The following is a 20,292-nucleotide window of genomic DNA, read 5'->3' as shown; positions in this document are numbered from 1 at the left end:
CCGATTTACGTAGTTAATCAAATGCGAAGTAAGTGCGTAGCACGACTTAACCGTCATACTTCAGCATGTCAAGCACGGCGAACCTGCGCCACAGTGCCCGACGGCCCGGCTTCATCTATTGCGACGCGAAGCAAACGCGCGGCGCAACCGCGTCCTCAGCTTTCCTTACACCATTTTCAGAAACGAACGAAAACGGGCACAATGTACCTCTTTACAATGCACTGCTCTGTGGCTGGAAGGTCTGGAGTGGGATCATAGGGCGAGAGAAAGAGAGAGGGAAATGCGCTTGACGGCGAACGCCAGTTAAGGCGCGGAGGTAAGCACAAGCAGCTTCATGACGCGGCAAGCGGTTCGGAGCTGAGGTTAAAGGAGCACCGCGCGTGCACGTCTGCTGTCCGTGAAGGCTGAGGAGTGACTGATGTGAGGGAAGAGATGCCAAAGTTGAGGACGTACGAGCGACACATGACTGCTCACTCTGGAGTAGCACACGCTTGTGAAGCGCTGCCCAGTGGCTGCCGCCATGTCTGCAACTGACACGTCCCTCTCTCACTGGGTGTATCTATGTAGCCGCTCCGCCCCCTCAGTTTTAAGTCACGTGATGTGGGCGTCGCCACTTTCCCCTTCCTCCTCTTCAAGTTCATGAAAAGACGGATGTAGAGCGGCTAATGCTGCAGCTATGCGGCCTCCTCAATGCTCATCTCCTTCTCTTTCTCCACTTGAACTTTACGGAGAGAATGAGCGGCTTTGAACAGACATCGGCAAAATCCGTGATTGCGGCTAGTAGTAATGTGTTTTAAGAAGTGTGGGCACAGGTTATCTGCGAAATTTTTCCCGGGGGGGGGGGGGGGGGGGGGGGGGGGTTTGTTTGCCGGGCAATGCGCGGGGGCTCCCCATGTAGTCCGCCATCCCCCATCGTCATTGACGCTTGTCAAGCAGATAAGGGTAAAGGCCACATCAGCATCAGCAAGGAGCCAACAAAAGGCATAGCCAAATCCACTTCCAAAGATAGTCTCTTTATTCTCTATGCCATTGGTCACCCAGCGGTTGTCGGGCCTTTTGTCAGGTGCTGTTTCAACCAACGTTTATAAATGTCTTTCAGTTGGCATGCTTATATAGAGTCGGCAGCCCGCCGCTGTTCCTGCCATCCTAGTGCTGCTGTCGACCTTTGTGGAAGAACGTAGTCTGCAGCATTCCACAAGGCTTCCGAACTGCGGGAAGCATTACATCTCGTGGCATCATTTTCTGTGCTTTATGAGTTTACGGACTTGTGTCCCATCACAGTAAGTATGATTGCTGCTCAGAAAAAAATGGCCGTCTGCTATAATTAGAACAGTCACTTTCTTGCGTATACATTTTGCCATTTGGTTTCAATGCGTGCGCACATATATATATGTGCAAACAATGACGGGCACTGCTGCGGGCTCGAACAGTTACGAGTGATTCAATCTTGCCAGTTGTGTTAGGTGTTGATAGCTTACACGGTTCCTTTGGTCGAAAAGTTGTTCGCATAGTAGTGGTCCCATCTGAAATAATCGTGGCCTATGTAAAAGAAATCGTACTGTGGTAATTCGTAGTTCTAGTGATTGATGACCAATTGGCGGATAGATAAGGATGAGGTAACGAAATCACTGAAACTAATTAAATGAGAAAAAGGTGTCAGAATGCTCAAAATGAAAGCCAATGCTAAACGATGCTAAGTATAAAAATAAGAGACCAACCATTTTGTTAGTACTGTTGTTCGATGCAAAAACAAAGTTCGTTCCCGAGGAGGGCAAAGTATTATGCTAAACATCTCTTGGGACGTGTGCGAGCAGACAGCTCAACGGCCGAGCGGGACTGATTCGTGCATATATGAGCACATCGAGACAATTCAGTAAAAGCTTGGTAGGATAGTAAAAAAATAAAAAGCGTCATTCATATTTAAAGGGGTCGTGAAACGTTTTCCGAAAATTTTACACGGTTTGGTTAAATGGAATCCTTATCCTGCATCATTTAATATACCTCGATTCGTTTCATCGCCCGCGTTGATTTAATAGCGACAAAAACAGAATTTCGGTTTCCTAGCGCGCGTCCTGCTCAACTCAATAGATACGTCATAGCGCTAAGCCAATGAGAAGCTCCCGTTGCCGGAGCCTGCTGAGCCAAAGTTGACCGAACTCGGTGTATTTTAGAGTTCTAATTGTGCCCTACTCTACGCTCACACAGGGTTTTTTAATATGGCCGACGTCCTAGGTTCAAGCGTCGCTGCCGCTGCTATAGTGAACTAGAATATAGTCACTACTGTTAAAACATGGTTACATCGTAGGATTTGAGTCTTGTGCCGACGCAACTTTTCGGGTGCCAGCTCGGCGAAGATGGAGCCTGCGACCGGTACAGTAACACTTGTGTCGAGAGGCCGCGGTAACCGCGGCACAACTCCGGCTTGCAAAAGCCCCGACCGTCAGCCTCCCGATCCCAGCCGTTTCAGAACTACGCATTGGTATGTATGTCCGAGTCTTGCAGCCTAGCCTACGTTCGACCGTTGCGAGAGTGTGCAATCGCTAACCGAAGCTTTCAAACAGGTGCAGCTGCGGGCGGTGCGTGCCGATGCCGACTGCTCTTGAGAGCCTCTGGCGAGATCCCGGCGGCGACTACGTAGTTGAAGCAGCCGTCTGGGTGTTACAGATCGTCCACATTTACTCCAAATGCTTCTTGATCATGGACTGCTAGTCGAGAACACTAGGTAAGAACCTTGAGCGAAAGGCGACATAACTTGAACAAGCGACCGCATGTTTTTCATTTTCTCGAGCAAGAAATGCTGTAATGAAATCTATTGCGGAAGTCAGTGTTAATAAAAGAAAGCTTCCCCTTTAACGTTATACTTGCGATCATCTACACTGTCTACAGTGTCAATATTGCGCCACGTTAGCGCGAACACAACATTGCTGGTTTTCATATTTTTCTTGTTTTCGTAGAAGGTGCGCATGAGCATGACGTTTCACCATGCAAATTACTGGTTTGCTTAATTCCATGTACGAGTAAATGAGAAAACACGCATCATCTGATAGTGTGAACTTGCTAAATGGAAAGGGCATGCACATTGATGTGAAGTAACGGCAAAAAAAAAAAAGAAAGAAAGAAAGAAAACGCTGTCCGGGCACATTTGCTTGTTTTATTAGCCAGGTGCAGCACTTCAAGTGCAGCACTTCAAAACATGAATACATAAGCAATTGCCACAAGTAAACAAGTACAAAAGCAATCTCATTTCGGAGGAGTCTGTGCTAAGTGAAATTGCATGCACTGAAATAGCCTGTCTCCTGCAGAAGCCGTGGAAAAATGCACTAAAAAATGACGCAGAAGAGAAAAACACACAGAGCAGGACTGGCTTCTGCAGACGATCACTAACTAGCCCTACAACTCTTGTTATAGCCTGTCCCCACTTGCTGCCAGAACAATCACCATACCAGCACTCAAAGTTTTATTTGCTAGTTTTTTTTTTACCCACTTGCATTAGGTGACAGTGTTGCATAGTGTGTAAATATAATTTTAAAAAATTGTCTGACTTCACTGATACCATTGTCAACACCTCCACACAGTAAACCTCTCCAAAATTCTTTGACACTGACATCTTACATGTGCTGAAATGCGGCAACCAAAAAAAAAAAGAAAGATGTTCTTCCACAGCTTCCACAGCTTGAGTAAGTGTTGGAAATTTTACAGTTAGCAAATGAAGTTATAGAGTAGTTTTGCGGCACTTGCAGAAATTTTGGTACGTGGTGTGTTGTGGGGAAACAACTGAGAGCCGTTGACAGAAGTGGACTTGGTAGTTTATGGATCCTTCGAATAGAATGACTCCATGCACAGAGCTGCTTAAAGCATAAGTCGCATACTTAACACCTTCGTGCTATGCGGATGATATCAGCGTGGACATTGACATCGGCCGCAACACTAGTTTACAGGGTGTAAGACCCTGGTTTTCAGGTTTTGTCAGTCAAAAGCTGCATTGCCTTCAGGCATTATTTTGCTGCAGTAGCAAATTGTGATTTCTAATATTTCTAATATTTGGTGGGTCTCATTCTCTCTCAATCACCTGCAGCAGAATTCAAAGTTTGCCATACTTCCAGGGAGAATAAATTGACAGTGAAAGTTACACTGTACAGCTTCTGTTAGACGGGAATTAATTGTACAGATGCATGAATAACTTACAAATTTGTAAAAGACCTAAACCACATTTTCATTTTGCTATGCTGAAAACTGAATATTGCTTTTTCTCTTTTCAACAGGAGGCACTGCTACATCTGCTACAGCCAGCTTGCGCACTGGCTTTGGGAATGCCTCGGCAGACATCACAGTAAAGTCCTCCCTATTTGTGATACAAGCCAAATAAGGGAAAGGTTTCCATTTGACAGTTACACTGGTTTCCAGTTTGCACAAGGTTTGTAGAGTCATCACCTTATTCATTCTGAAACAAGTCGGAAAACATGAGAAGAGAGAATTGCAGGACAGCTGGACTAATAACTGGAATTTTACTAAAGGATAGAGGCAAAAGATGACTTGCACAGAGATGCACATGTAAAAAAGGCCCCAAAAGACTGTTGACTGGTTTGTTAGCCACACGCACGTCCTTAGCCTTTGCAGTATAGTGTGCCTTTGGATTTGGATCTGTGGCTTCCCTTTTGTAACGAGTGGTTCTTGACCATAAGGAATTTGCTTTTTTTAGATGATTTTTTAGATCCTTTCTGCTTTCCACGCTTTCACTGCTTTGGGGGTCTTTCGTGCACGTGCATTTCTGTGCGAATCTTCTTTTGCCTCTTTCCTTCAGTAACATTTCAGTTGTTAGTAAAACTTTGTCTTGTGCTCCTCTCACATGTTTCGTCTTTTGGCTGGTTTTAAGATGAATCAGTACCAACTCATCCAGTTGTTAGTCCTGTTGATATCACTAGCCTGACTACACCCACTGCTGGGCAAATACCTCTCTCATATCCATCCGAATAACCCGATCCTGTGCCAGGTGCATGATTCCCGCAAACTTCCTAACTTCATCTGCCTGTCCGATTTTCTGCCCCCCCCCCCCCCTTGCTACGCTTGACTTCCCTTGGAATCTACAAGACATATATAGGCTCACTTAGAATGAATTTTATGTACTCACTCCCCACCTATACCTTTGACGGGTAGAATTTTTCTTTTTTTTTTGGAACTGACCGCAAATACATCATAATGGGAGAGGCATTATAATAGATGCCTCTCCCATATCCATTCAAATAACCCGATCTTCTGTCAGCTGCATTCATATGATTCCCGCAGACTTCCTAATCTCATCTGCCTGCCCGAGTTTCTGCCGCTTCCTGCTACGCTTGCCTTCCCTTGGAATCTACAAGACATATATAGGCTCACTAAGAATGAATTTTGTGTACTCACTCCCCACCTATACCTTTGATGGGTGGAATTTTTTTTAGCACTGCCGCAAATACATCATAATTGTGCAGTTGTATATATACCTGCTTGTATAGATGCCTCTCCCATATCCATCCAAATAACCCGATTCTCTGTCAGCTGCATCCATCTGATCCCCGCAAACTTCCTAATTTCACCTGCCTGCCTGAGTTTCTGCTGCCCCCTGCTATACTTGCCTTCCCTTAGAATCTACAAGATATATTGTAGACAATTGGAAAGATTGGGATATATATGAAATTGCGTCGACGGATCTTCAGAATATTCGCTTTTCAACACGTGTAGAGGAGAGCGCATGATCCCCATTAAGTATAATAATAATAATGTTTATTTTTCCATCACCGTAGGTTGATAGAGGAGGTGGGAATAAAAGTGATTAACGCTTCACTAAGTTCCCACTCCCTTATATATAGCTTACACATTCACGGAGGTTTCTTTTTTTTTTTTTTTTTTTATCAGTAGTAATTTTTTCAGGTATCCTATTGTATTTTACCAGATCAGTTTTCAAGCATCAGCTGATGCAGCGTATATGTATACAGTCCCAGATGAGAATGTGTGAAGAGTAAACTGAATGAACTTAATTTCCTCCGTAGTAGTCGAGATACGATGATCGAGATGGAAGTTCACGCAGCATATACAATTAAGCGATGTGTGTGCAGAATATATCGCCTAGATGAACACTCCGACATTGGTTAATTTCTCACGTTTGACATTCTCGGAACACGTCTCGGAACAAAACTTTGGCTGTCCAAAAAAAGGAAACGCTGTTAAGTAACAAAAAAAAAAAGATATTCGTTTAGCTCGAAATCGATGGATGCGGGTAAATGAAAATTAAATCTAACCGCTGCTCCAGCCGCAAGAACAAAAATGTATTGTGCCTGTAATTCACGTTCACTTTTCCCCACTCGATGACTTTTTAAAATATTTTTAACATTCATTTTGTAACAGTCTTAGTGCATTATGACGTGATCCTGCTTTTTAATTGCAAAACGCATGTATGCGCCACACATCCCAACGATCACGTTCCATAGCGAGAAGATCGACTCGTAGCAAAATTGTGCATATGTGTATGCAGTAGCCACTACACAAACCTTTCACTGCTTCACGAGTTTCAGCAGCCTATCAGCTCTTGCTCTCGTATGGAATGGTGTTCGAGTATGGAACGTTCCCACGCTGATTCATCAAAAGGTCGCCGCAAACGGGCAATTTTCAACAAGCACCCGGCAGATCAAAGCTGTATAGAAATCGGGCGTGCAACTACAGGAGCGATTCCCTTTGTTTACCATCCCTGTCTGCGTGTTAGAGGACACAGGACGGTCAGGGATGCGTGGTGCGAAAGGAAACTGCAGAAGCCGCCTCGAGCGGTTCCCATAGCCAGAAACGGGAGGACAGTAGTGGGGAAGGGACCTCGCAGGAGATGGGCCAGCGGCCGCGGGTCGCCGTCCGTGTGACTGACCCACTGCGAGGGCGGACGACGGCTTCAAAGGAGCCGCTTGAAAATCCTAGCCTGGGAAAGAACAGGCACTCTGAAGATGCTACGTGCAATCCTCCCTCTAGTTGAGATAGAATCAATGGGGAGGAGGGAGCTGAAGTTTTTCCTATCGATTGCGTCCAGTTGGTCGCTGTATGCCGCACAAGAATAAAAAGGAATGTTGAGTTATTACACAAAGTGTGTATGAGTGACGAAAAAAGTAGTCATCCATTTATTGTGTGCCATTAGTTCATCTGTCAAACCATTTCATTCTCAAGCAATATATATATATATATATATATATATATATATATATATTTAGAAAGAGAGAGAGAGAGATCTGTGTCACATATAGTGCCACTTAGAGTACCGAAGTAAAAGTGCCTTGAACTGTAGCATTTTCAGCTGTTAATTGATGCTCTGTGTATAAAAAATAAGTGAATGTATTTTTTTTTTCATACTAATTAATGGCGTTATCTTTTCACACAGCCCAGCTCATGTTTTCCTCAAATCAAGGAGCAGTGCCAATCTCTCTCAACATGCCATTCCGCGTTGTCCGGCGAGTGAGCAAGGACTGCGTGCTGGGCATTGATCGCAACAAGAACAGAAAATGTCGAAGCAGCAGCACGGTAAGGAAACTACACCTTAAATAATATATAAATTATGCACTTTTCTAGAACAGTTACAACTGCTACCCACAAAACAAGGACATGATCTTTTTCCAGTAAGAATGACTGCCTAAAATATGAGTAAGATGTCACATTCCCATTGGAACTTCTGCACAACATTCTATTTTGTATTTGAAAGCCTCTTTCATCAGATGTGGATACCTCAATCAGCAGTTGCCAAACTAAACCTTCTGCATGCCAATTACCACCTATCAGATGACCTCATCAGATTCTAGCTAGAGTCCACCAGGGTCATTGTGTTTTCCTGCTCTCTCTTGGTAAACATTTTGCCAATAACAACCTCCATCTGTGCCATTTTTAACAATTCACTGACTAACATAGCTTGGAGCCAGCAGAAATGCTTTATGCTTGAATAGGCTCCTTAAGTAAAACAAAAGTCTTAACTATATTAGTCCTCACTGTTATACAGTCTTTCACAATGCATTTTAAACACACCCTCAGCATGCTATTATAGAATTGCAAGATAATTATAAAGTTGCTCAGACGCAGTTTGGCATTAATTCTGAACAACTGCTACTAACACTTCTTAGAAAATATATATACAGGCAGAAACCTAAATATGTCTTGATGAGCTGCAGATCTACAGATGATGAACATCAGTGTAAAATGGTATAAGTGGATATTTGTATTGACTAACAATAAAATTTATTGCTGACAGATGCCTTCATTAATATTGTGACATCATATTGTCACGTAGTGGTGACGAGGTCGACGACACAATTGAAGGGTCGATGATTGCACTAAAGAAACTGTTTATTTGGGCTGACTTGCGCCCGCAAAAGAACTAAGCAACTCGGCGGCAGCGATAGAAACAAACGTGCTCGTCGATCGTCGAACAAAGAATGCCCGTCACACTCGTCAACGCTCAATTTAAAGGCCGCACAGAACAATCTAGATAACGTCGCAAACAGCTACCAGCACGGGCTGGAACATTGTGGAAAGACACCCGAGTGGCCGGAACCTTCGAGACAGATCTCGGTGCATCTTTCGCTACAACAAAACTGATAAAGGTGTGACTGGCGACATCGAGTATTAACAAACAAAGATTACGGAACTGATACGCGGTCTAGAATCAGAGTGATAAGCCTGTATGCTGGCGGCTGTTAAAAATACAACAAATACTGTTTTGAAGGTTTCGCGGCATTACTCCCCCCTTAAAAAAAACATCGCCTCGATGTTCCAAAACAAAGAAACTTAAACATAAACACTGCAAAGTTTAAACACCACAGATTATTTAACGCGCGTAATATGGCTTCAGTCGTACAACATGTACAATTTCTGGGCGTGCGCGTCGTCGTTGTGATGCTGACGTTCCGTCGGGAATGACTTCATAGTCCAGTGGTCCGACACGGCGAAGGATTTTGTATGGCCCAAAGTATCGACGCAACAACTTTTCACTTAATCCGCGACGGCGAATTGGTGTCCAAACCCACACTTGGTCTCCTGGATTGTACTCTGCGTGGCGTCGTCGTAAATTGTATCGTCGGCTGTCTGTGCGCTGTTGGTCTTTAATACGCAGCCGTGCGAGTCGTCGGGCTTCCTCTGCACGCTGCAGGTAGGCGGCGACGTCAAGGTTGTCTTCGCTGGTTACGTGCGGCAGCATTGCGTCGAGCGTCGTCGCGGGCTCCCTGCCGTACACAAGCTTAAACGGGGTCGCTCTGGTCGTCTCCTGGACTGCCGTGTTATACGCAAACATCACGTACGGCAAGATGGCGTCCCAGGTCTTGTGTTCAGCGTCGATGTACATAGCGATCATGTCCGCGATCGTTTTGTTCAGGCGCTCCGTAAGGCCATTGGTCTGGGGATGGTACGCAGTTGTTCGTCGATGGCTTGTGTGACTGTATTCCAAGATGGCTTGTGTTAACTCTGCCGTAAACGCCGTTCCCCTGTCCGTCATAAGCACTTCTGGGGCGCCGTGTCGCAAGAGAATTTGTTCGGCAAAAAATTTGGCAACTTCTGCCGCGGTACCATTTGGTAGTGCTCTTGCTTCGGCGTAACGGGTAAGGTAGTCAGTGGCCACGATGATCCACTTGTTACCCACAGACGAAGATGGAAAGGGGCCGAGGAGATCCATCCCAATTTGTTGAAAGGGCAGGATTGGGGGCGGTATCGGGTTTAGTAGTCCTGCTGGTCTGATCGGCGGCGTCTTGCGTCGTTGGCACTCGCGACACGTCTTCACGTAGTGGGCAACTTCGGCAGGCAGTCGCGGCCAGTAATACTTCTCCTGGATTCGAAGCAACGTGCGCGCAAATCCGAGGTGGCCTGCTGTGGGCTCATCGTGCAACGCCTGCAGAATTTCTTGCCGAAGGGTTTTAGGCACTACGAGAAGCTGCGCGGTCTTGTTGGGTGCGAAGTTCTTCACGAGGAGGCCATTGCTTAACGTGAAGGATGATAAATGTCACCTGAACACACCAGGAGGGGAAGCGGTCTTTCCTTCCAAGTAATCAGCTAGCGCTTTCAGCTCAAGGTCTGATCGCTGTTGTTCTGCGAAACTGCTGGCGCTTACCGGTCCCAAAATGGCGTCGTCATTGTCCTTCGGGGGAGCATCGACGGGAGCGCGGGATAAGCAGTCTGCGTCGGAATGCTTCCGGCCCGACTTATAGACAACAGTCATGTCAAATTCTTGAAGTTGTAGGCTCCATCTGGCAAGGCGGCCGGAAGGATCTTTCAAATTAGCCAGCCAGCAGAGTGCGTGATGGTCGCTTACCACCTTGAATGGTCGGCCGTATAGGTATGGACGAAACTTAGAAGTGGCCCAGATGATTGCAAGGCACTCCTTCTCGGTCGGCGAGTAATTGACTTCGGCTTTTGTGAGGGACCTGCTAGCGTAGGCGATTACTTTCTCCTGTCCGGCACTCTTTTGGACGAGAACGGCTCCTAGGCCCACACTGCTCGCGTCGGTGTGTATTTCGGTCTCGGCGTTTTCATCAAAGTGGCCAAGTACAGGAGGGCATTGCAGGCGGCGCTTAAGTTCGTCGAAGGCTTCTCCTTGCGGCGCTTCCCATTTAAAAGGTACGTCAGCCTTTGTAAGCTGCGTCAACGGTTCGGCGATCCGCGAAAAGTTTCTGACAAATCGTTGATAATAAGCGCACAGCTTTCTTGTCGGCAGGCGGTGGGAATTGTGCGATTGCAGCTGTTTTCTCCGGGTCTGGGCATATACCGTCCTTGCTAACGATGTGACCTAGGAACCGGAGTTCTTCGTAGGCGAAGTGACATTTCTCTGCTTTTAGCGTTAGCCCCGATGACTTGATGGCTTCCAGCACTGTCTGTAGTCGTTTTAGGTGGTCTTCAAAGTTTGATGAGAAGACAACAACGTCGTCCAAATATACCAAACAAATTTGCCACTTCAGGCCTGCCAGGACTGTGTCCATTACTCGTTGAAATGTGGCTGGTGCGGAGCAGAGGCCAAATGGCATCGCCTTGAACTCAAAAAGTCCGTCCGGTGTGATGAATGCGGTCTTCTCGCGATCTCTTTCGTCGACCTCAATTTGCCATTATCCGCTTTTTAGGTCCATCGATGAGAAGTACCTTGCATTGCAGAGCCGGTCGAGAGTGTCGTCGATGTGGGGAAGCGGGTAGACATCCTTCTTCGTTATGCTATTCAAGCGGCGGTAATCAACGCAGAAGCGAAGTGTGCCATTTTTCTTCTTCACCAAAACGACTGGTGCCGCCCAGGGGCTGTTCGATGGCTGGATTACGTCATCACGCAGCATTTCCTCAACTTGATCGCGAATGGCCTGGCGTTCTCGCGGCGATACACGATAAGGGCTTTGGCGCAGAGGTCGGGTGTGTTCGTCCGTTATTATGCGGTGCTTGGCCAGTGGCGTTTGTCGTACCTTCGATGACGATGAGAAGCACTCCCCGTAGCTTCGAAGCAGACTGAGAATCTGGTCTTTTCTGTTGTGGGTCAATGCCGGGTTGATGTCAAATGTGGGCTGACAGAATAGGTCCGGTGCGTCTTCCAGCGTTTGGTCGTGGAGGGCGAATAAATCTTTGAGGTCCGCTAATTCGTCGAGAAAAGCGATCGTCGTGCCCTTGTTGAGATGCCGGTATTCTTCGGTGAAGTTTGTTACCAGAACCTGAGCTTGACCTCTCCGGAATTTCGTGATGCCTCTTGCGATGCCGACACCTCGTTCTAAGAGCAATTGGATATTTCCTTCGACGATGCCTTCAGCGGTTTCGATGTTTGCGCTACCTACGTAGACTGCGATGCTTGATCGGGGCGGGACAGTCAATTCTTCATCGAGGACGTTTAGAGGGATGTGTTGCATCGACGTCGTCGTAGCATGAATGGCTTTGTCTGCAGAGAGCTTGATGAGCTTGGATCGCAGGTCGATGATAGCCCTACGTTCATTTAGGAAGTCCATGCCTAAAATCACGTCGCGGGAGCACTTCTGCAAGACCACAAAGCTGGTGGGGTAAGCACGCCCATTTACGGTTATTCTTGCAGTGCATCGTCCCGATGGAGTAATCAGGTTGCCACCTGCGGTGCGAATCAGCGGGCCATCCCAAGCGGTTGTAACTCTGCGACCGTCGATATCAACTTCAAGGTCACTTGTTCACGTCCTCGCATTGCACGTGTGCCTTAGTGTCAGATCTCGGCTCCGTCGTTTCTTCAGGTCATGGCCGGGGCATACCGTTGTTACTTCGCTGGGCGGCGGTGTCTGCTTGCACTCTGGTCGTGTTGTCGGCGATGTCGTCGTGTGGAGCGGCGATGAAATGGTTGAGTCGTCGTTAGTGGTCGTCGGCGGCGGAGGATCTTCTTCTTTTCGCCGTTGAGCAACCTTACCTCCAAAGGTTGCTGCCTTTAGTTTCCCCTACGGGGGCTTGGGGACCTTCCGCGCACACTATCATCATAGTTACGTCTTGGCCACCCAAAATCGGGCCCTGTACGGCGATGGAGACCTGAATCGACGGCTTGGTGGCGCAATCTCACCGCTACGCAGATAGTTGTCGATTTCTTGCGGTCGTTCACCTGGGCGTGGTCGTGGAGCGTCGACTGCAAATCCGCGGAGACCGATTCGTCGGTACGGGCAGTGCCGCAGAATGTGGCCGGCCTCACCGCAGTGGAAGCATAATGGGCGGTTGTTCGCTGTCCTCCACGCGTCGCACTTCCTGGGGCTTGTTGGTCGTTGGTAGGCTTGGCGGGCGGGAGCCAAGGGGCGGTTTTCAGGAACAGGCCGGTAGCGGTGAGGGCTCGGAAAGTCATCACGTCGGGGCGGAGGGCGACGTAATGCACCAGCGTAGTTCATCACTGTTGCCTCTTGTGCTGGAACAGTCGCAGCCGTCGCTTCAGGAACGCCCAGCGCCTGCTGGACTTCTTCACGGACGACGTCCACGAGCGTCGCCACCTGGAGTTGCGATGATGGCTGCATTCTGCGGAGCTCTTCTCGCACGATCTCCTGGATGAGGTCACGAAGGTTCTCTCCACTTGCAGATGCGCTAGGGTAGTGGCTTGAGTAGTCTGGCTGAAGTGGCCGCTCGTAGTGGCGCATCCGGGTGTACAACGTCTTCTCGATGGCAGACGCTTCCGTTTCAAATTCCGCCACTGTTTTTGGCGGATTTCGGACAAGATTTTCAAAAAGCGATTCTTTGACGCCTCGCATTAAAAGTTTGACTCTCTCACCTTCAGTCATGTTAGGGTCGGCGCGGCGAAAGAGGCGCTTCATCTCCTCAACGTACGCCAGGACAGACTCGTTAGGAAGTTGCAGTCTTGACTGAAGGAGGGCCTGGGCTCTTTCATTTCGGACGATGCTTGAAAAGGCAGTCAGAAACGCTTCCTTGAAAGTCTCCCAATCCTTCATTGTTGCCTCATGATTTTCGAACCAAACTGGGGCATGTCCTTTAAGAACAAAGTAGACTTGCCTAAGTTTCGCGGCGTCATTCCAGCCGTTGAAATCTGCCACACGGTCGAAAAGGTCCATCCAATCTCCCGCATCTTCATCCGGTAGTCCATGGAAGCAGGGGGGCTCCCGGGGTTGAAAGAAAATAACCGGTGCTGTAGGCTGGGCCATTGTCAGCGTCGATGCCTTCTGAGATCGAATGGGGTCAAGCAGTAGACCGTGTTCGGGTTGTAGGCCTTGAAGTCGGCGGCTGGATCGGTGACCTGTAGGCTGGTTTTCCAGGGTGACAGGAACACGGCTTGGGTCTTCGCTTGAAGGATCAAAGGCAGCACCTCCACCAGATGTCACGTAGTGGTGACGAGGTCGACGACACAATTGAAGGGTCGATGATTGCACTAAAGAAACTGTTTATTTGGGCTGACTTGCGCCCGCAAAAGAACTAAGCAACTCGGCGGCGGCGATAGAAACAAACGTGCTCGTCGATCGTCGAACAAAGAATGCCCGTCACACTCGTCAACGCTCAATTTAAAGGCCGCACAGAACAATCTAGATAACGTCGCAAACAGCTACCAGCACGGGCTGGAACATTGTGGAAAGACACCCGAGTGGCCGGAACCTTCGAGACAGATCTCGGTGCATCTTTCGCTACAACAAAACTGATAAAGGTGTGACTGGCGACATCGAGCATTAACAAACAAAGATTACGGAACTGATACGCGGTCTAGAATCAGAGTGATAAGCCTGTATGCTGGCGGCTGTTAAAAATACAACAAATACTGTTTTGAAGGTTTCGCGGCAATATTGTGCCATTTTGACAGATGAAAGCAGCAAATATTATCACGAATGATTATTCTTTCAGACGAGTTGCCCACCTGACTGGCCTCAAGATGTCTTTGGAAAGAAAAGGATGACGTTACAGGGAACAAAGAAAAAAGGATGCACTGCAAGCATGCACTTAAAGTGGCTTATTGTATATCCCAACTTCAAGATAGGCCTGATTTTTCTGTTCCAGGACAAGGATTTAAATTTTAGCAATGTGTATGCGATGTGCAGGGCGTAATATCTGAGAAAAATAAGGAGGAAAAGTCTAAGCGAAGGTATAGCCATTAGCAAGAGGCTTCTGTCAATGGTTGTCTCAAAGCAGCTAGAATGGCCAAAGGTTACTTATACAGGCAACTGAGGATAAAAACTCATGTTAGAAACACCTCTTGTAGCCAATATCACTTTGTGATTTAAACCCTATAAACCAAATAATCTTAATGCCAGTGAAACCAAGTGACAAAATGCTGTTTTCATTTATTCAAGCATGAAATTAAATACAATTTTCTCATAAAAATAGAACGGGTAAAACTGAAGCTAAAATCACCAGAATGGCAGGAAAATGTACAAGGTGAATTCAGGTTTATTACTTTGCCCTTCATAATTTTTTGTTCTGTCAGCATAATGGGAATGCTACTGACAAAGATGGAATTGTGGTGCCAGGCATTTAGAAAACAAAAGAGCCAGCAGCATGCCTAGGACCATCATAACTTCCTGTGCTGCACGACAGCTTTGCTACAATCAGCAGTTGTTACGGCAAGTTAGTGTCTAGCTCAAGATTCTGTCTCACAGCACTGATGAAAAATGTACATATGTGTCAAAGTATTATGAAGACAAATAAAAAAGATGAGGCCGTTAAGTTCACATTTTGATGAGAACAGAGAAGCATACCCACACATCAGCTACATGAGAGTTGAAATTATGGCCTGCTCGAAAAAGTCAGACACAGAACCAAATATATTTAGAAGGGTGGATGATTTGACTTGTTATGTTAGTTCATGAAGCAAGAAAAAAAAAATTGCAGTGCAAAAAAAAAGCCAGTCAGGGAACTCTGTGGAAAAAAAAAAAAAAAAAAAAAAGTTGCCATCGTCCCATAAAATCATTGACTGTCACGTAATAAAGAAAAACATGGTGCAGCGATCTAGTGCTAAATTGGTTTTTCAGCACCTAATAAGTTGAGTTATTATTTCGCAGAAGATGGCGGTTGGCTGCACAAAGAAACATTGGGAAAAATTTGTTAACTGCGTCGAAAATGCTGTGTATGCATGAAATCTCTCTCCTGTGGCAAACAATGTGTGGGGCAAACGGGCAGATGCCTAAATGATTAGCTGCAGTAGCATGGGCCAGACGTTAAGAACATGTGTGGGAAAGGTCTGTTGGCCACTGCCGCATTTGCAAAAGCATTCTTCCCCTTCTCAAAAAAAATGCTTGGTTTTAAAAGTGCACGAAAACCAAATAACATGTTAAATAATTGAAGCGAAATAGACTGCACTTTTCAAAGGTGATTGTGTAAGTAGACCCCTGCTGTGCTGTTGCCGAAAGAGCTCGCATATCTAGGAGGTACGCTTTGCTAGTGCATGTTAATTCTGATCGTGCACTTACGATACGATGGTATAAAAACCGCCCTTCCTTTCCAAAATAAATATTGCTGGAAGTTACCACTGTGCGTGTTTTCTTTTTCTGTCCATGTTTTTTTTTGTGCTACGCTTTCTTCCTTGCAAATATATTTGTACCTCTGGCTTAATTTCTAGGAGTGTGAATCCTCTAGTAGTACAATTCACAGTAGCTATCTTACTTAGGTCTGGTGCACCAAGAGTTATAAGCATGCAGCCCAAATATTGCAGAATACATAGCAAACTGTTTATAAAAATTTTGCACTACAGGAAAACAGGTTATATCAATATAATACAATAGAATTTATTCTTGGTGATGTCATGGTAATTAAAATAATTCTCAGTGTTATGCAGTATTTAACCATAATGTCACCAATAATATTACATAAGCAAAGGAACAAAACTGTTATAATTACTGGAGGCTGGTTGATATAACTTAAAATGCTTCAATATCCATTGCTCTGATACCTACACATATTAATCTTTTCAAGAAACATATATATTTTGTAGACAATATACACATCTAATAATTGTCGTTCCCTTTTGATCATTTTGCATTTCAGGTTGACATCGCTGACGGCACAGGAATAGAAAGGACATACAGAATGAAGGCTGACAAGATAAGACAGCTGGAAAATGAAATAGAAAGAAGAGCGAACATCAGGACCGAGCAATGCATATACATCACAGTGTCATCCATGAGAGTGCACAGTGGGCATGAATTTGAACACATTGCAGGACAAGCTGTGAGTAAACAAGTATCGGCCAAAATACATGACCTTGTGCGCGAAGGCACAACATGTGTCCAAACAGTTAAACAATGCTTAGACTTTTATGTCAAAGAAGTTCTTTTCGCAAATCAGTCAAAGCCGGACACAAGCTGCCGAGCATTCTTCCCAACTGATGCAGATATACGTAATCATATCCAGGCTGCGCTTCATAAAGACAGGATTAGCTCCCTAGATCAGGAAAATGCCGAAGTCTTGATAGGCACATACCAAAAGGATGAACCAGACAGTAACTTTTTTTACAGATCATACAAAAAGAAAATCTGTAACAATCTGAGATGTGAAAGTGATGAAGTACAAGAAGAATTGGAACAAGAATGTGAAGAAACACTTCTCTTCTGTTATCAATCAAAGTTCATGAAAGAGATCATGCTAAAATATGGCCAAACTGTTGCATGCCTAGATGCAACCAATAAGACAACGAACTATGCTTTGCCACTTTTTTTTTTATCGTCGTAAAGAGCCCACACGGCTATATGATAGTTGGAGCTTTTATACCACAATTTGAAACAAGCACTTGCATTGCAGAAGCACTTGCAATTTTCAAAAAATGGAATCCAGCTTTCTGCCCTGACTATTGGATGATTGACAACAACCAAGCTGAGAGAAATGCTCTGCATGAATCTTTTCCGACAAGCAAAGTTTTCCTCTGTGATTTCCACCAAGAGCAGTCATGGGACAGGTGGCTCAAAAAGAGTGAAAACTGTGTGCAATCAAAGGAAGCTGTACTTGTTGCTCTCCGGAAGATTGCAAACTCAACTAGTGAAGAGGAAATGGAACAGAACATCAGTGTCTTGAAGAGCTCCGAACATTGGGAGAATGAAAAACTGAAAAGGTACGTAGAAGGACATTGGCTGAATGTTAGAGAGATGTGGGTGAGAGCTTACAGGCTAGATTTCAATGTTGTAATAACAACAAACAACAGTACAGAATCACAAAACAAAATTTTGAAATAAAAGTATTTGGAAAGTAATGAAGGAAGAAAAAAGTCTCTGACCACGTTAGTATCTGTTATCGTAAAGAAGTTTTTACCAGGAAGGCAACAGGAATACCATAGGCGTTTGATGGCTGCATCGTCATCATACAGGGCTTACAGTGACACTGTACCAAAATATCTACATAACAGACCTTCATCTTTCGTCAAACACATGATGCAAAGAATGTACACAGCTCTAGAATACACTGAAAGTGATGTCAGCAGCACAGGTGTGGCCGGAGAGTTCACTGTGCGATCGCAATCTTCCCCTGGCTGGCACACGTTAAACATGTCTCGACCAGAATGTACATGCATGGACTTCAAGGTGACCAGATTTCCCTGTAAGCACTTCTGTGCAGTCTTCCGGCTAACAGAAATTTCATTCGAACAATTACCTGAGGGCTATTTAAACAGTTCATATATCTCTGTAGCAGAAATGCCCACTGCTTCGAAACCGGGCACCGAAGTAGACTGAAGTGAATCCCCACCAAGAGAGTGACCAACAAGAACACAATAGTCAGAATGAAGAGTCAGTGCTCCCGATAGCCTCATGCTCCTCCAACCAATTAAAACTAAAGCGAAAGAAAGCTCGAAGCCTTGCAGAAAAGTTCACCAGCCTTCTTTACTATTGTACCGATTCTTTGGCTTTGGACGATGCTAATAAGAAGCTCGAGACAGCTTGTGCTACTCTGAGTGCATCAATTCCATCATCAAGTGGCTTACATATACGAAGTTCTCCAACCAAAGGTTGTTCAAATCATAGGCCCCATCCTCTGCAGAAGGAAAATCTCAAAGCAAAAACAAGTTCCTTGTTGCCAGCAAGGATGAGCAGTGAGCACTGGCGCACTAAGGGTCGCATTGGCAAGCGTGCTGAAGACTTGCGCAAAACAATCAACGTTGACCCTTTTCTGTCGGCAAGCAAATTAATTTACAAAAGCAATCAGAGGAACGTTGACCCTTTTCTGTCGGCAAGCAAATGAACTTACAAAAGCAATCAGAGGAAAATCATTACATTGGTCAGGAAGCAGTATTTATACGTGAGTCTCAACATTTCAAAGTGGCCAACATGTGGAGACTACAGTGACATAACTGCTGTAGTATAGCCCTGATTTCAAAGAAACTGCTTGTGGTTTTAGCCAATACATGAAGTTATCAGTTTTCATAAGCCACTGCTGAAAAATTGGCTGGACTCTGTTATACTGTTTTCCTGTAAGTAAATGGACTAAGAAGAACCCTAATTGCATGGCAGTACAAAAATGCAGCCACAGACTGAAGAAACTACTCTGCGCTACCTAAATAAGGCTATGCTTCCAGGCAGCGAGATGAATTCCCTTTTTGATGGCTGGTTGATTTATGGGGTTTAACATCTCATAGGGACTCAGGCCAATTAGGAACACCGTAATCGAATGCTCCGGATATTGCAGCCATCTGAGGTTCTTCAGCACGCACTGACATTGCGCGGTATGAAGGAGTACTGAACAAGAGATAACAGCAGTGGAAGCCTCAGTTCGCAGGTCGAGCCAACGTTTTGACAAGTGGATTGTCGAAATGTTCGCTCATCCTGCGAACTGAGGCGTACCCCATTTACCCATGTTCAGTGCACCTTCATACCGTGTAAACCATCTTCTTTCTCTGATTCTACCTGACATTGTGTAGCACATGAACACCTTGCTTTTCACCTCCATCGAAAAGCGGTCGCTGCAGCTGGTTTTGATTCGTCCTTTGGTTCTGCAGTCGAGCGCCCTAACCACTTAGCCACTGCAGCGGGGTACCTTTATTATGTTCAGCAATCTGGTACCTGTGGGCATATTGCATGCAAATTTCCTAACTTTTGTATTTCTCTTTCTTGTGCTCACCTAGTGACATGCTATAACTGCTTACATGTATGTACCACATCTTAGACGGAAAAGTTCACTGCTGTGTTCCCGAGTGCACACAGCTTGTATATTAAGAGATCTCCTTGTTGGGCTAGTTGGTGTCTATTCATTATAAGTTAAAGGCGCCAAAACAACACGCACACACACAAGAAAAGAAGAATGGGACAGAGCGCCCAAGTCTTGATAGGTCCCATTCTTTTTTCTTGTGTGTGTGCGTGTTGTTTTGGCACCTTTAACTTATAATGAACAGCTTGTATAGTATCCTACTGCATTTTCTGTTCCTGTAATTTGTTTGCCTGTTCTTGCATCGACTCCATCATATTTACGATGAGGTGATGCATGTTGACATGCACTATTTACTGTATATTTCTGCTTTACCATTCACAATACCAAGCCAAAGACTTCCTGTTTTTAATCTACCTTGCTAAATAATAATTTTGAAACTGTTGCTTTTTTCTCTACAATTTGTATTATTGTATTCATGCACAGAACAACTTGCCAGTTGTTACAGTTGTTAATGTAATAAACTGAGTTTGTTCTAAACAACATGTTCACACGTGAATAAAATATCCATACTAAGCATCGTTGTGTATGTGTGTCAAAACCTGGTATGCACCCACCCATTAAAAGACTGCCGTTTTATCTGCGAATCAGTTTCCATTTGCTGTAGCATACATGGAGCAAAACACCAACTGTAGCAGTATTTTTGTGTTCTTTGCAGAAGGTTATGTTGTAATTTAATCTGATATTAAGAATACATTGCCTTTTCTCTCCACACTGCTTTAT

General features: G+C 45.3%; 2 protein-coding genes across 3 annotated transcripts in view; both read left to right on the top strand.

The window, feature by feature from the left end:
- Positions 1-20,292, top strand: part of LOC146187523 (transmembrane protein 161B-like) — an 86,570-nt gene that overhangs the window by 20,162 nt on the left and 46,116 nt on the right. The window lies entirely within an intron of this gene.
- LOC146187524 (uncharacterized) lies at positions 876-18,543 on the top strand. Its single transcript, XM_084605837.1, has 4 exons — positions 876-1,063; positions 4,263-4,414; positions 7,391-7,530; positions 16,429-18,543. Exons 1-4 carry the CDS (start codon positions 876-878, stop codon positions 17,110-17,112), a joined length of 1,164 nt encoding a protein of 387 aa, XP_084461963.1. The 3' UTR covers positions 17,113-18,543.

Source organism: Amblyomma maculatum, chromosome 6 (assembly GCF_055883805.1).
Source record: "Amblyomma maculatum isolate TAMU_Amacu chromosome 6, ASM5588380v1, whole genome shotgun sequence".
In the NCBI taxonomy this organism is placed as follows: domain Eukaryota; kingdom Metazoa; phylum Arthropoda; class Arachnida; order Ixodida; family Ixodidae; genus Amblyomma; species Amblyomma maculatum.
The sequence above is the reverse complement of the archived record's forward strand: the minus strand, read 5'-3'. Positions and strand labels throughout refer to the sequence as shown.